This window comes from Molothrus aeneus, chromosome 16 (genome assembly GCF_037042795.1).
Source record: "Molothrus aeneus isolate 106 chromosome 16, BPBGC_Maene_1.0, whole genome shotgun sequence".
Lineage (NCBI taxonomy): Eukaryota > Metazoa > Chordata > Aves > Passeriformes > Icteridae > Molothrus > Molothrus aeneus.
In genome coordinates, this window is record NC_089661.1 from 1,980,051 (window position 1) to 1,996,348 (window position 16,298).

Sequence of the window (16,298 nt, forward strand, 5' to 3'; positions counted from 1 at the left end):
CAGGGTGCCCACAGCAGCTGCAGCTCTGCCTCTTCCTGCTCCTCCATCTGAATAACAGGGCAGGAGCACCCAGTTCTGCTCTTCCTGCCCTTCCAGCTGAACAATGTGGCAGGAGCATCCAGTTCTGCTCTTCCTGCCCTTCCAGCTGAATAATGTGGCAGGAGCATCCAGTTCTGCTCTTCCTGCCCTTCCAGCTGAATAATGTGGCAGGAACATCCAGTTCTGCCTCTCCTGCCCCTCCATCTGAACAAGGTGGCAGGAACATCCAGCTGTGCCTCCCTGCACCCCACAGAGCAGCAGCCAGGGCTGGATGTTCTCTCCAGTTTAGAAAACAAGGGCATTTCCAGCTCCCTGCCAGAATCAACCCATGGCTGTTTATTTTTTTTCCCCAGTTTTTGAGGAAATAAAAACAAGAGGGGAGGGAAACCAGCATTTGATTCAGCTGAATCACGTCATTCACAGAGGTTTTAATTCCTCTATTTTTTAATCTTCTAAAAGCAGCAGAGGATAGCAATTCTCTAGATAAAACATTTCCAAAAGCAAATCCTATCACTTCATTTAAAAATATGGAGATAAAACACTTCAAGGCCTCTCTGCTTTTCTATCACGTGAAACCATTCAGTGCCTTTGACCCAAATCTTCTCTCACTCCCTGCTCCTAAATTGCATCTCTGAGAAGTAGGTTATGAATTGACAACCACGGGCTCAAGCCTGATATTCCCTCCTCTTTGCAAAATATTTAATGAGAAAATCCCTCTGTGCTTAAATTGGTGAGGTATTTAGGGTCGGGTGTGGTGTTTGTCAGTGCTCTGCCCCCTGGGCACAGGGTCACAGCTGTCACTCAGGGGCTCTCTGGTGACAGCAGCTCTGCTTGTATGAGGATGAAGAATTTCAGCTTGTCACAGTGCACTGAGAAATGGTGACATTCATTCAGTTCTGTATAATACAAAATAATCCCTTCCTGCTTGAAAATTTTTGTTAGTTAAAAAAATGGATTTAATCCACTTTTCTATGGGTTTTCTCTTTGGGCAATGAAAAACCAGTGATATTTTTCATGACAACTTTCAAAAGGACTGATAAAACATATCAATATTCATCCAGGTTGGAAACAGCTGCAAAGAAAACATTCAGTTTCTGTCAAACAGACCAGAATAAATGAAAGTATTTTGTTCTAGAGCTTCTAACCAGTAATTTTAGATCTAAATAACAAAACTCTTTTGTCTTTTGGTTGTTCCCCAGGAAATCCACAGGCTTGTGGTTGAAGATGATGTTGTTTCTAATGGTCACTGATGGTGCCAAGGAGCTTCTGGCAGCTCCTCTCACTCTTCACACCACTGCAGACTGCCAGCCTGCTGCTGCCTTCAGTCCCTTCATCCCCATCCTGCTGCACATCCCTGTGCAGCTGCCTGCAATTCAGGGAGCAGTTTCCTTGAGAGGAGGAAGTTCCAGCTGTGCCCTGGCCCGGGAGGACTGAGGGGATCAAAGAGCAGAGGAATTACCTGGCTGCATTTACTGCTGGAAGCACAGGATGGGGCTGGAGGGAACCCTGGAGTTCCTGAGTCCTGCTCTGGAAGCACAGGATGGGGCTGGAGGGAACCCTGGAGTTCCTGAGTCCTGCTCTGGAAGCACAGGATGGGGCTGGAGGGAACCCTGGAGCTCCTGAGTCCTGCTCTGGAAGCACAGGATGGGGCTGGAGGGAACCCTGGAGTTCCTGAGTCCTGCTCTGGAAGCACAGGATGGGGCTGGAGGGAACCCTGGAGCTCCTGAGTCCTGCTCTGGAAGCACAGGATGGGGCTGGAGGGAACCCTGGAGTTCCTGAGTCCTGCTCTGGAAGCACAGGATGGGGCTGGAGGGAACCCTGGAGCTCCTGAATCCTGCTCTGGAAGCACAGGATGGGGCTGGAGGGAACCCTGGAGTTCCTGAGTCCTGCTCTGGAAGCACAGGATGGGGCTGGAGGGAACCCTGGAGTTCCTGAGCCCAGTCCCTGCTGCTGCAGGGAATCCCCTGTGGCTGCTCAAGTCTGGTCAGTGAGAGAAAGTCAGATAAACTTTCCCAAGCCTTGTCCTGGGGGAGCTTGAGAAAGCTCAGAGAAAGAATTAAAATAATCCTTAATCTTCACAGCTGGTGTTTTGAACAGGTTGTTTCTTGTAAGATGTTTACAAAAAAGGTGCTGTTACTAATTAGCCAATGGTGTGAGAGGTGTTGATGAGGACCAATCAAGTCCAGCTGTATCCTGTCTATAAAAATAATGTGGTGTATAATAAACTGGGCATTTGCCTTCTGAGACTTGGAGTGTGTATATTGCTTTATTCACCTGTCCTCAATACAACAGCAACAATCCCCCACAGCAAGATCAGGCCCCAGTGGAAAAAGAAAGCCCAAGCTGCCAATCTGCAGAGGCTGGGGTCTGCTGGATGAGCCCTGAAGGGAGGGAGATCCAGCAGAGCCCCCTGGGAACAGGCTCTCCTTGCTTGCTGAGCACCACCAGGTCAGGCTGGAAGCTGGGGAGACAATGTCAGCTCTGTTTACATGACCTTTACTTTCTATAATCATTACTAAAGTGCAGATAAAACATCTTGTTGTGGCTCCTGTGACTTGATAACCTCAGCAAAGAGCAGAGCAGGTGTTTTTTCTCATGCTCCAAAGGCCACATGCCTCTCTGAGCTCAGGGGGACTATTTCAGTTGGAGAAGCAATCACAGAGCTGAGCTGCTGCTGCTGCCAAGGTTATTTGTCAAGTGTATGTAAATAATACATTAGAAAGGAAAAGGAGATGTGAGGTTGTCTTGCTTGCAGTGAATAAACCCAGATTTGCTCTCAAAACACAACAAACCAGCACTTGGGAGTGCTTGGGGGTTCTCTAGAGATGGATTTTGGAGCACGCTCCAGGTGGAGTGAGAAGAAGCCCTGGACAGAACTTCTGGCAGGGACAGACACCCTGGCTCCATCTTCTTCAGCAGGATATTTCATCATCTCATCAGTCCATATAAATATCTGCAAGGGTGTCAGGGGGTAGTGCCAGGCTCTCTGCAGCAGTGCCCAGTGACAGGACGAGCAGTAATGGCCAGAAATTAAAACACAAGAAATTCCACCTCCACCTGAGGAAGAACTTCCTCCCATGGAGGGTGGCAGAGCTGTGGAACAGTCACCCAGGGAGGGCTTGGAGTCTCCTCCTCTGGAGACATCCCAAACCACTGGATATATCCCTGTGGCTATAGGGATCCTGCCCTGGCAGGGGGTGGGGCTGGGTGATCCCCAGAGGTCACAATCCAAACCCAGGATTATCCCAATTGGGATTCTGTGACCTGCTAAATGTCAGCAATTTGCTCCCATTTTAGGAGCCTCATTTGAAGCCCACCATTGCACCCCTTTGTGCCATGGGCTGAGGAGAAAATCCATCATAAACATTCCTCCCATCCAAAAACTGTCCACGGAATTTAGCTGGAACAAACAGCCCTGCCCCCATGGCTGCCATTGAGCCACTTACCCACTGGATTTTGCAAATAACCCAGTCCCTGGAGCCTGCTCAGGCTTTTTCCAAATCTCCCTACTTATCTGGGGAGCTCAGCCTTTCCCAGCCCTCCCCAGTGTGAGCCATTCCTGCTGCTCTGAAAAGGAGCAGGGCCCCTGCACAGCAGAAAGCATTTCCCACTGTCTGCTCCCCTTCAGCAAAGGCAGACTGCTCTCTCTCTGCTTCCTCACTTTCAAACCCTGCTTTTTTCCTCATGAACAGTCTGTAATTTTTATCCTCATTAGTCACCAGCTTTTCAAGGCAACTGAATCAATGCTCAACAGCTGCTCTGGTGTGTTGGAGAACTCCAAAAACAAGGAAATTTTCAGGAAACAACCTCTCCTCACATTTACCCCTCAGGCATCTGCATTGCTTCCTGAGGATATTTGAGGTTTTTAAGATGTTTTCTGTTTCAGATGATCAAAAAGGCATTTTGTCTTTACCTCTGTGATTAAATAACATTGGGAAGCACATGCCCATCAACCCTAATGGCCATTATATCTGTCTTGCCAGTGTAAATATTTCAAACTCAGATGCCTGTGCTCACTGCCACCATGCAGAAGGTATTAATTGTTCCAGAGCACTGCCTTGTGCATGTGCCTGTTTTCTTCTGGAAGTCTCTACCAAGAATTTCTATGAGACAATGTTATAAACTTTCCAAACTTAACCCAAGTGCAATATCAATTATAAATGTTTGTTTTTTATAAAGTCAAGTGGTTAAAGGTCTTCAGGAAAGCAATCAAATAACACAGATTGTTTTTCCCTAAGGGAAAGTAAAAAAATAATAATCCAACTCCTCTCAAATGCCCAGAGTTCAGCTCCCTGGCTATCACAGTATCCTTACACTCAGGGTACATCAGGTTGAGGAAAGAAAAGGTTTCTAATGCCATGAAAGAGCAGAAACAAACATCTATTTTTAGCTAATCAACCCCACAATGCCTTAAGATTTAAGAACCCTCTTTATTGCCTATTAGACATGAGCAAGGACAATTTCCTCTCCTTGCCGGGGATTTTTACAGCCTGGCTCCCAGGGTTCAGCTGTGTCTGCAATGCAATCTCAGGTAACAGCACCCCAGAGATGTGCATTCCCTGGCAGGCAGGAGGCTGTCCCAACTTTAACCACATGGAATAAAGCCAGGCACACGTGCTCCCTGGATGTGCCCTACCTGGAATGACCTGGGGCAAGGAACAGAGTGTTGGGAAGGATGAAAGTTTGACAAGAAAGTCTCACAGATATGTGTGTGCTTAGCAGAAAGATTTTTGAATGTAAAATCTGAAGAAGGAATAGAGATGGAAGCAAGTTTTGATATAGAAGAAAAGAATTGCTGAGCCAGTCTCACTGGCTAACCAAGGAGGCAAAGGGTGTGTGAGTTAGAAGGGGTTTTTATGGCTTAGAGCAAAGGATAAACCCACCCCAAACAAGAAGATGTTTTTACCAAGCAGAAAGAGAGCACAGGCAAACAAGGCAGCAAATGCTGCAAGTAGAAAAAATATCTCAGAATTTTCCACTGCAAGAAAACTGAAAAACAACTTCTAGCTTAAACAGTAATGCACTGACTTTGAGTGATTGGAGAACAGTAACATGAATATGGTAATTATAGCAGTTATGATAGGCTATAGATAAAAGTTCAGGTATAGAATGGTTCTACTGTATTAAGATGCTCAGCAAAGAAAAGTAAATAATGCATTGTAACCAAAAGAAAAGTCTATAATGCATTGTAACCAAAACTAAAGGGTCTCCAGGCCTGCCTGCAGCTGGGGCTGACTGCTGTGGGCACAGCTCTGTCACCCATGACCCTGCACTGCTGTAACATCTTGGATACAATAAACTGCATTTTGGATACAATAAACTGCATTTTGGAGAGCAGCCTGGAGTCCTGCATCTCTCATTCAGGCTCTTACATCAGAGCACACCTGTTTGGCAGAGCTGAACAGACTCCTGAGAGGTCTGTACTGCCCACATCCTCCCCAAAGTTTCGTTTGGGAGAAACCAGGGCTGTCTTTATGGCCTGTGATAAAAGCAGCCCTCAGCTCTCTCTGTGCTGATGTGGTGCAGATCTGATTGTTTCATGTGAAATACAAAGCTGTGTTTGATCTCAGGTACATACAGACAATGTGTGTATTTGTGATTGTTATATGTGTGGAAACCGACCATGGGACAGTTATAAAGATGAATTCTAATAATAACTGAGGAAAGTAAAGCATGGAAGAAGGCCTTTGAACCTATCTTTTGTTCACAATTAACCTTTATAAGTCTTAAGTTGATTTAGGAGCATTTGAATTAAAGATGTTGCTTTGTGACAAGAACTTTCTTCTTGTAGTTAAGCCTTAAAGAGTTTTGCAAGAATAACCTTTTGAAGTATAATTTTAGAATATTGCTTGTAGTAAGGATCTTTGAAACTATAGCTGTAGAATACATAAAAAGGAAACGTGCTTTTCTCATGCCTTAACAAAACAGTGAAAGCAGCTTGAGAAAGGAAGGTGAACATCAACTCAAGGATTAATAGTTTTGACCAAGGGAAGCTGGACATCACTGTTATGAGATTTATAGTCCTTGCAATCAAAAGGTGGACCCACATCTGGAATCTGGACCTCACCAGATGGGATACTCCTTCCTTCTTTTGGAAACTGGACCACCACCATCTGGGGATGCTCCTTTTGGGATATATCCTGAGAAAAACTAAACCACAATAGTGTAGAGAATTGTGACGTAAAAATTGGGAATAGAAACTGCTGATGAGTAAAAATTGGAATAGAAACTGCTGAGAAAGCTGATGAGTACCCCTATAAATACCTGTAAGCCTCAACTATGGGTGTGCAGTTGGAGGGAAAACTTCCCCCACTGTACCCAGCGCTGTATTGCTCATACTTGACCATATTAATTACTAAATTGATTGCTGCTTGAATATTGGCCTAGTCAAGCTTCTCATTTATAACATTCCACACAGCTCTGAAATCCCAGGTGGGAACTGCTGGGCTTTTCAGGAATGGATTATCCCCAGCACATCCCTTTCCTCCCTCCACTGACCTGCTGCAGCTCACAGGGCAGGAGAGAGGCAGCAGCAGCCGCTCCCAGCTCCAGGTGCTTCATCCCAACCACGCAGAATTTCTCCAGGTGCAGATCCCGGAGGATCCTGGGCAGCCCCCGGCTCCACACCCCAGGTTTGATCAGCAGCACCGTGCAGAGAAGCTGTGCCCCTGCAATAAACACAGAGGGGTTTGTTTACTGCCCTGGGCACGGGGAAATCCAGCAGGAAGTTCACAAAAATACCAAAAAAACGATTCCATAAAAAGCCTGAGCATAGAGGATCATTTATTGATTTGGGTTTGCTTTGTTGCGTTTTCAGATGAAAAATGTATCTGAAACAGACGAAGCTTGGAGGTTTCTCCATCAAGGAAATCTGCTCCAGGTCCTACAAGTTCTTGTGGCAGCTCTGTCAGTAAGACTCAAACCTTTATATTACAGATTAATGTTTTAAGAGAGATAAAATATTCCCTTTTGCATTTTTCATGTGAACCATGGTGATTATGTGATGAGATCCTTGAGCAGCTCTTACATTCTTACTCTGGTGTTCTGTGTATTTTAGAGCTCTGTTTCAGAGAGGCACTGACAACCCTGACAGGTCCCAATTAATGTCATAAACCAATAATTAATTGAATTGTCTTTACCAAAATTGACATTCCAGAAAAAACTTTCTGCTTCTGACACAGCTCTCCCAGCAGAGCTGCCAGGAAGGTGCAGCACTATGAGGAGCAGAAAACAAACCAGACCAAGGAAGTTTTGCTGTCTGATGAAAATGGATTTAAAGGCAGAAAAGACATAAATCCAGTTTTTAAATGACAGCATTTTCAAATTTTTAGTCTTGCTAAAGTACTTGCTACCAAGAGTATAGTTAATATTTTATCCTTATAACATCTTCTGGAGATTTATTGGCAAGTGCAGTGTCAGAACCAGTCTGTGAGGCCCAGGAACTGCTGGTGCTGAACCACATCAATCAGCAGGAGCACAGGGGAACATCCTACAGGCTGCTGAGACTGATCCAAGCTGATCTGTTTGGGTACAAAACATGTCATTTTCTGTTTCTGTACACCCCAGTACTAATCACACAGATGTCAATGCAGTAAGGCATCCACAAGGCTCCCTCCAACTCAATGCTGTTGTTTCCAGGTGACAAGCAGGGCATGGCACAGAAACACAGGATCAAAAATAAAAACCAAGATGATTGTCTCCCCACATGATATGGAAACTTAACCCTTGTGCTGCAGGGAGCCCTCCTGTTACAGATGTGCTGTTTTCCTCACATCATTCCTGAACAGAAAGGTTCCATAGCAACAGCCTGGAAGTGCAGGGAGCTGCTGGGCTCCGCCTCAGCAACCTCACCCCTGTGTGTTATGTAAGCACTCAGTGGCCTCCAGATGTTTTCCTCACCATCTGCTAGGTTTTTGGGCAGATATTCTCATTATTCTGCTGTGTGAGTCACTACCTGCTGCATATTTAGGGATTTTAGACACTTCAGGAGGATTGCCAGCTTGGTTTGGTCAGACACCTTGTCACCCAGAGCTGGCTTTCTCTCCTCAGCAATTAACAAGTAACAAGAACAAGAGAAAATACCACTAATTACCAATGGAACAATCTCTGCTGATCATGAATTAGCAGAGGGACCTGTTTGGCAACCTTCAAACCTGCCTGGTTTCCAGTTTTGGCTGCTCAGAGCCTTTCCTGGTCTTTATTACATTTCTCTACTTTGTAATATTTTTAGATCCATTCCTCACAATCCTTTCCTTTTTGCCTCCCCCAAAAAATTATTACACAGGTTTTGATTTCATAGCTTAACTGTGAAGATAGAGTTTAGTTTATATGCTATTTATAGATAATAGTTCAGATAGGTGTGACTTCAAATAAGTGGGAACTCAAGCAGGTAGCACATTTCCAGGCATGCTCAGAGTGCATCAGGCTGGATTCCAGCCTAAGGAAAATGTTGGTATCATCCTTTTTTTTCTTATTTTGGGTTGGTACATTCAGATGATTTAGTTCCACCAAGTCCTTGTCAAAGGACATTTTCCCATTTGCTCTTCTCTCACCTGCTTGAAGGAAGGAAAACAGGGATTCTGCTCGGCACCTCCAGCTCTCACCCACTACAGGAGAGAAGCAGATTTGAGTGAGTTTGGTGTGCTCTGAGACAATCTGAGAATTGTGCTATCATCTCTACATAAAGCAGCCAATATAACACACTGATATTTTAGGGTGTTACACTGGGACATGGATGGATTGATTTCAGATGTCCTGGGGTACCCTGGGAGGGGTCACATTTCCCCCTTCTCTGGTAATCCCAGGAGCACAGGCTGAGCAGGGCTGCAGGTCCTAAATTGCTGAGTTTGCAGGGGTCCCCAGGACGAGGTGAGAGATGAGGAATCTGGCTTTATGTTCCCAGAAGGCTGATTAATTATTTTATGATATTATATTATATAAAAGAATGCTATACTAAAACTATACTAAAGAAAGAGAAAGGATACACACAGAAGGCTTAACAAGAATGACAATGAATAACTCATGACTGACTCCTCAGAGTCTGACACAGCTGATGGTGATTGGTCATTAAGTTAAAACAATTCACATGAAACCAATCAAACATTGACCAGCTGGTAAACAATGTCCAAACCACATTCCAAAGCAGCAAACACAGGAAAAGCAATCAGATAATTATTGTTTTCATTTTTCTCTGAGGCTTCTCAGCTTCCCAGGAGAAGAAATCTTGGCAAAGGGATTTTTCAGAAAATATAACAGTGACGCTAAATGATGTTGGATCTTGGTTACCTTTTCTGGGATTTCAGGGAGTAGTTAACAGTGTTTTTAAACCTATCTGTGCTTCTAATATTCCACAGTCAGGTCAGATGCTGCCCTGTTTCTGGTGTTTTGTTTAATGTTCTCTCAGAAACAAAGAGGGGCTGTGGATCCTGAGTGCTGCTGATAAAACCTCCCTGGCACTTCCCCAGGCAGCCAGGAGTGGCTGCTCCAGTGGTTCTCCAGGAGAGCAGAACAGGATGAAAGGAGTCTGGGGAATCAGAACTTAGGACAAAAGCCAACAGAGAATATTCCTAATTTCTATAGTTCCTACAGTCTAATGTAAAACCTGCAGTGACCTGGAGATGAGCACAATCAGGACATGAGAATTGAGAAGTTATCAAGGTCTAGGGCACAGTGAGGGGAATCCTGCATCAGACTGATAAAATACTTTCTTTTCCAGTGACTGGCAAATTTAGCCACTGTGACATGCAAGGTAGATAAGAAAAACTAAAATCTGTTTGTCAAAACAGAATTACCTTTTTTTTTGTATTACTGTCCAAAATCCATGTCTATCTACTTTCCATAGTTATGTATCTGGAAGGTATTTAGCCACAGAGTTGATTTTTTTTTTCCTAATGAGCCCTCTTTCTCTTTCCACATGTTTGTTGCAATAATAAGAGCACAGATAACAGGTGGAACCAGCCCTGAGGTCCTTGCCTTGTCTCATAAGCTTTTAGCCCATCCTCCCAGCACCAGCTTTTTTTCCTTAGTGCTGGAATTACCTGAGAGAACTCTCAGCATCTGTGAATCCCATGGTGACCTGGGCAGAACTGGGATGTAAATGACAGAGACATAGGAAATGCACCTTCTGCTCTGATTTCACCTCTCTAAAACATCATGAAAATCATCATTAAAAATCATCATTTCTGGGATCCACACCTGAAAAAGGCTGCTAAAGAGCTGACATCAATTACTTTTCCAGCTGACCTTGCACACCATCCCTCAAGCAGGTGGTTCTCAGGACTGTGGAGAGGAAATGTGACAATACTCACACCTTCCCCCAGCACCATGGGAACCCAGCTGGCCTTTCCTCCCCAACTGCCTGGCATGAGGATGTCCAACCAAATGTTTACTGATCCCATTTCAAAGGCTCTGACAGAAGACACACAGTTTTCTTCAATCTATTTAAGAGTCTAAAATAACTTGGTTTTTTTTCAAGAGGCAGCTGGTGCTTACCTGTGGTCTTCCCTTCAGTCCTGGGGCTCCTGCCAGGTGGTGGCAGGAATTTCCCAGCAGGGCGGTATTCTGCATCTGGAGAAGGAAGGACAGGAATTTTTATGGATTCAGGATGGGGAACCTTCAATGTCTGGGGCAGGAGGGTGACAAAAGTAATTTTATTTAGCAGGGCAGATGTTCAACCTGCTACAAAATATCCTTGAGCACAGAGGTCTCTCCATTCCTCCCACAACAATAAAAACACAAGGAAAAAATGGAATTACCTTATAAAAGGGAGTGCAGGATGCTGAAGTTTGGCCTCAGCTGTGCTCTTTTGTTCCTCACAGTGGCTTTGGTGCAAAAGGCTGGCACTGCCATTACAACCTCCCTCAATAAACTGAGCTCACAGCTCTGCTTTCCTCTTATCCTGCCTTTCCATCTCAAGATAACTTTAATTAAGGGCTGCAGGGCATGAACTCTTTAGAGTTTTAGCCACCACTTTGGGGTGTCTGATGCCTTCTCTTCTGAAGGTTCCTCTTCTTGCTCACCAGTCTCACAGAGGACACCCCCATAGTTCACTGACAAATCAAACTTGCTGTGAGCCTAAACCCAGGATCTTTTCCCAGACAAATCCTTTTTCATGGTATTCAGCAAAGCAAATTTGTTACTGCACACTACACAGGCACAGTGGGTTTGACACAAGTGGCTAAGTTTGTGTTGATGACAAAGGACTTTTCTTCCCCAAGGAAAGATAAAGGAAGGGCTGTAAATTCAAAGCACGAATGCACTTATGGGACTGCATCACTCCCCTTCAGCTGATCCATGGTGTTACCACAATCTTTGATTTCTCTCTGCTTCTGAGTAATCATAAAATCTTACAATGGCTTGGGTTGGAAGGGACCATCTTGTTCCAGCTCCCTGCCAGAAACTGTCAGGGCTCAGAACTGTTTCTCTCTGGGTGAGAGGAGTCAGGCAGCCCCAGTTCTTCTCTGAACATTTCACATTAAAAGAAAACCGTGGGAGCTTGTATTCTGCTGCTCTAAACCATCCAGTATCAATAACCCCACAGTCTGCACAGTGATTTAGTTTTAAGAGGCATGGCTATACATTTCCTGCTACAGGAGGAAACTATCAAATTTACTGTGCTGAAAGATCGATGCTGGCACACATCACTGAACTCTGAGAAGCTTTTGACAGCAAAGGTCTCCATTCCTCTCTTCATTCTCCTCCAGGATAAAAAGAAATTCTCAAGAAATCCATTTTCTTACAGACTGGTCACACCTTCAATCTCCTTGAGCACAGGGCAAGGCTGAGGCATCAAGCTGCAAGTCTGGCACCACAATTAGGGGCCCATATTTAGGTGTGAGAGCTCTTGGGCTCTATTCTTCAGGTTCTCTTACAGAAAGGGTTTAAAATGCATGGTATTATTTACTGATCCTGCCAATTGCTCTGATATCTAATTAGTACTTATGGAGTACCTCAAGATCATCAGAAAGGGCACCAGCCACATTAATTAAAAAAGCCACCTTGCAGGTGACCTCAGCTGGCTCCTGCTGGGTTCATTGCCTCATCTTAATTCAGCCAAGCACAGAATTTACCCCCACATTATTACATTTTCCTGTGCCTGAGAAAACCCCCAGCACTGGATTCCTTTGCCCAAGCTCAATCAGCTCCCACACCCCCTAGAGCTGAGGAGAACACACACACTAAAATCATGCCTTACCTGTTACCAAATCTGCCTCTGTGAAGAAGAGGATGGCTTGTCTGAAGGTCACCTCTGGGGTCAAGGCCATGAGTGCCTGTGGGAGGCTGTCCCCTGTGCTGAGCCTGTCCCTGCCCTGTGTCCATCCCTGCAGGGCAGCTCCCAGGGCCTGGAAGGCGTCGATGCCGCGGAGCGCGCACACCAGGACGGGGCTGCACGTCAGCGTGCCCAGGCTGCTCTGCCAGTGAGTGTCCCCAGCCTCAAAAGGGGTCACCTCCCTGGCCTGGCACCAAGTCAGGTGGGGCAGCCACTTCAGGCCCAGCAGCTCGAGTCCTGAATCAGGCTCTGCTGCAAGTCAAGAAAAATGGTTTTAGCACCAGGCAGCAGCTTGTGTTTCATACAAGTTGTGCTTTCTTTTGGACACAAACATTTTATTTCACGTGGATTTTTTCCCTGCACAAGTTCCAATGCTGTTCTGACCTGTTTCATCCAGAATGGACTGTAATGCAAATCCAGGAATATACTGGGAAAACCCACGAGATGCAAATTCTAAGAAATGCCATTACAGTGAAGCACAAAAAAAGGGCTATCTGGGAAATCAACAGGGAGCCACAGGGAGCAAGTGCCATGATTTGATTAGAGAGCACAGCTAATGGAGGAGAGTGGAAAGGGAATCACTGAGAGTACACTGATAACAATGTGGCTTGGCACAGCATAATCTATAATTATGGATCCTTTAGTACCTCTCATAACACTTTAAGCAATGTTTAGCAGAATAACAAACTGCAGCAGAATGCTGACTTGTCTCTAAAGTAGTTTCAATGTTGTTGTTGTCTTCTGACTATGTAGGAAGGTATTTAGGGATCAATCCAGGAGTGCTGGAAGTTTCTGTTGGCTCAGATCTCAGACACAGAACTTCACAGGATTTCAAGCAGTATTTCAACACAGTTTTGGGAGAGTCAGATACAGCACAGTGTAAGACAGGCAGACTCGAGCCCTTTGTGCCTACAGCTCCTGTGTTATCACACTTCAGTGCTACCTGCACATGAAATTACATAAATCCCTGCCCTGCCTAGGGCCTGACAGCCCTTTTCATGCACATGTGAGCAGCCAGTGTGGGGACAGCCTCGCTGCTCCTCCCGCGGGGGAACCGGAGCGTGAGGCCGTGAGGGGCCTTGGTTCTGCTCACCAGGGCTGTCACTGCAGTCACAGAACAGAGCCTGGGACTGCCAAATTCCTGTCCCACTTCCAGCCCAGCCTTACCTCCCCCTGCTCAGGGAGGGACACAGTGCTCTGTGTTACATAAAAGCTCTGCAAGCCCAAGCACTACTTGGAACTCATTTGATGCTCTCTGAAGCAAATTATGCCCACCTGAGCTGTTTGTGACTGCCCATAACAAACCAAAAGAAATTCTTCAGCTCTTTAGGAGGGTAACAAAGAAACTCATTCTCCCTGAGGCCCCTTCACCACCTTTTCCATGATGTTTCTGCTGTGCTAAAAAGGATAAACCTTCCTGCCCAAGGTCTCCAGCCCTGCCCAGAGCTGGGTTACCTGCACTCTGAGGCTTTTCCCTGAGGGGGGGCAGCAGGATCTGCTGGAGGAGCTCCCCAGCACTCTTCAGAGCCTGCATCCCCACCAGTGTCAGCATCACCACTTGCTCCATGCCAGGCTCAGCAGCGAAAGCTCGGTGGCACAGGAAATCCAGAGGGATGGGATGGGGCTCTGGCACCGCGCTGAGGTTTCCTCCTGCCCAGGGAGAGCATCAAAACAAAACTGTTATCCCATGAAAACACAGCTCAGGATTTTTGCTGTGAAGGAATTGTATAAATCCCAACCAGCGTTTCACTGTCTCCTCACACTGCAGCTCAGGAAAATCCTCCTGAAGGAGGAATATTAACACAGCAAAGCCCCTCTAATTAGTCCCAGTCCTTCCCTGGAATTATATTTTGCCGTGTAAAGCAAATACATTCCTTGTAATTTTGATATCCTTATTCACACCATTAGGCAGAGCTGATAGATCTATACCAAAATGATTTAAGGCACCAGTTTTGGGTTGATAACTAATGACTGACTTCACATTAAATCAATAGCTCATTTTGCTTTCCAGGACATTGCAGGGCACACAACTGGGAGCTAATCTGGGGACTGCTGTAACTCTGTGCTTCTATCCACAGTTCTGTTGGGAACAGCACAGCCTGGAGAATCCCTGGCCCATCAGAAAACCTTGTCTGCTCCATACTGATTCACTACATGATTATGTAAGCAATAAACATTTATTTAGTTACTTATTCCTACATCATAACATTTCATAATGCTAGAGAATGGTGAATAACATGCATTTAATTTTCATTTTTCCTTAGGATTTAGAGTCACTTTGGTTTTGGAGAGCAATGTGTTCTAACTCAAAACCCTGGTATCCAAATTTTCAAATAATTAAATTAAATTAAACTAAGTTAACTTGCTGGACACATAAAACCCCCAACATGTAGTTAGTGAAATAAACATGGGATTTTTTTTACTCCAAGTGTACAGAACTAGGAGGTTTAAGACTCACCCATGTGAGTCATGGATTAAGAACAGAAAATCCATTTCCTTGCTGTTTGAAATCCTATCAATCTCCCAGCTTTGAATGAATGAGTTACCAAAGTGAATACAACTGTACAAACTGAAATTTAGAATATCTGAGTAAAATGAAATTGGAAAGTGCCTTTTCTGCACCTACAGAACTATAGCTGCCAGCATTTGTCACTTCAGCACATTCCAGTTCTACACACAACCACCAATTTATCTCATTTTAATATTTTGACTTCTCTTGAAACTATGGCAATAAATACATATTGATTGGCTATTAATCTTCTAATTATCTTAATTAAGGCTTAATTGGATGTTACTGTGTCACATTTCAATATTTTCTTTTTGAATGTATCTTTTAATTTACTTTACAAAGGCATTTTCACTTTGATTTCCATTGATTCTTCCATGAGAGTTACTGTGATTGACTGGCAGCAGAACTGGCACTGACATTTTATGAAAATTCTTTCACTAGGATTTTTCTCCTGAGAAGCTGAGGGGCCTCAGAAAAGAAATGTAGACAATAACTATGATGGCTGTGGAATGTGGTCTGGAGATGCTTTACCAACAGGTGCATCTTTGATTGGTCGCATGTGAATTGTTTTTACTTGATGACCAATCACAGTCCAGCTGTGTCAAGGCTCTGAGCAGTCACAAGATTTTATAATCATTCTTGTCTAGCCTTCTGATGTCTCCTCTCTCTTTCTTTAGTATAGTCTTAGTATAGCATTTTTTAATATAATATATATAATGAAATAATAAATCTGCCTTCTGAAACATGGAGTCAAGATTCTCATCTCTTCCCTCATCTTGGGGACCCTCAAACACCACCACACAGAACAGTAAAGAAGATCCTACAGACAAACAGCAGATCCCTAATGGTTTTATCCAGGAAAATCCCTTGGTAGTGTGGCTGCTCCGTCGCTGCAAGTGTCCAAGGCCAGGTTGGACAGGGCTTGGAGCAACCTGGGATAGTGGCAGGTATCCCTGCCTGTGGAATGAGATCCCAGAATCACGAGGTTGGAAGAGACCTCTAAGATCCTCAAGTCCAACCTGTGCCCTCACACCTCTCCTAGACTACAGCACCAAGTGCCATGTCCAGTCTTTTTTTAAGCACACCCAGAGATGGTGATTCTACCACCTCCCTGGGAAGGGCATTCCAGTACTTTGTTATTCTTTTGGTAAAAAATTTCTTCCAAATATCCAACCTGTACCTTCCCTGCTGTAGCTGGAGACTGTGTCCTCTGGTTCTGTCAGTGCTGCCCGGTGGGAGAGACCAACCCCACCTGTCCTCAGCCTCCCTTCAGGAATTGTAGAGAGCAATAGGGTCACCCCTGAGCCTCCTCTTCTCCAGGCTAAACAGCCCCAGTTCCTCCAAACCTTCCTCACAGGTGTTGACATCTTATTGCAAAGCTCCCATACCTTCTCAGTGATTTCTCATGGGCATCGCCTCACAGCACTGACTCCAACTTCTTCTTCACAGTATAGACAACAAACCCCAACTCTCCCCTCACCC

General features: G+C 44.9%; 1 protein-coding gene across 1 annotated transcript in view; it reads right to left on the reverse strand.

The window, feature by feature from the left end:
- DNAAF8 (dynein axonemal assembly factor 8) overlaps positions 1–16,298 on the reverse strand; it is a 98,309-nt gene that overhangs the window by 20,012 nt on the left and 61,999 nt on the right. Inside the window, exons 20-24 of the mRNA XM_066560953.1 lie at positions 13,748–13,957; positions 12,233–12,544; positions 10,531–10,605; positions 8,592–8,645; positions 6,538–6,707 (exon numbers count right to left, since the gene is read on the reverse strand). Of these exons, the coding sequence (XP_066417050.1) occupies positions 6,538–6,707; positions 8,592–8,645; positions 10,531–10,605; positions 12,233–12,544; positions 13,748–13,957 (821 nt within the window). The remainder of the gene's footprint in view (positions 1–6,537; positions 6,708–8,591; positions 8,646–10,530; positions 10,606–12,232; positions 12,545–13,747; positions 13,958–16,298) is intronic.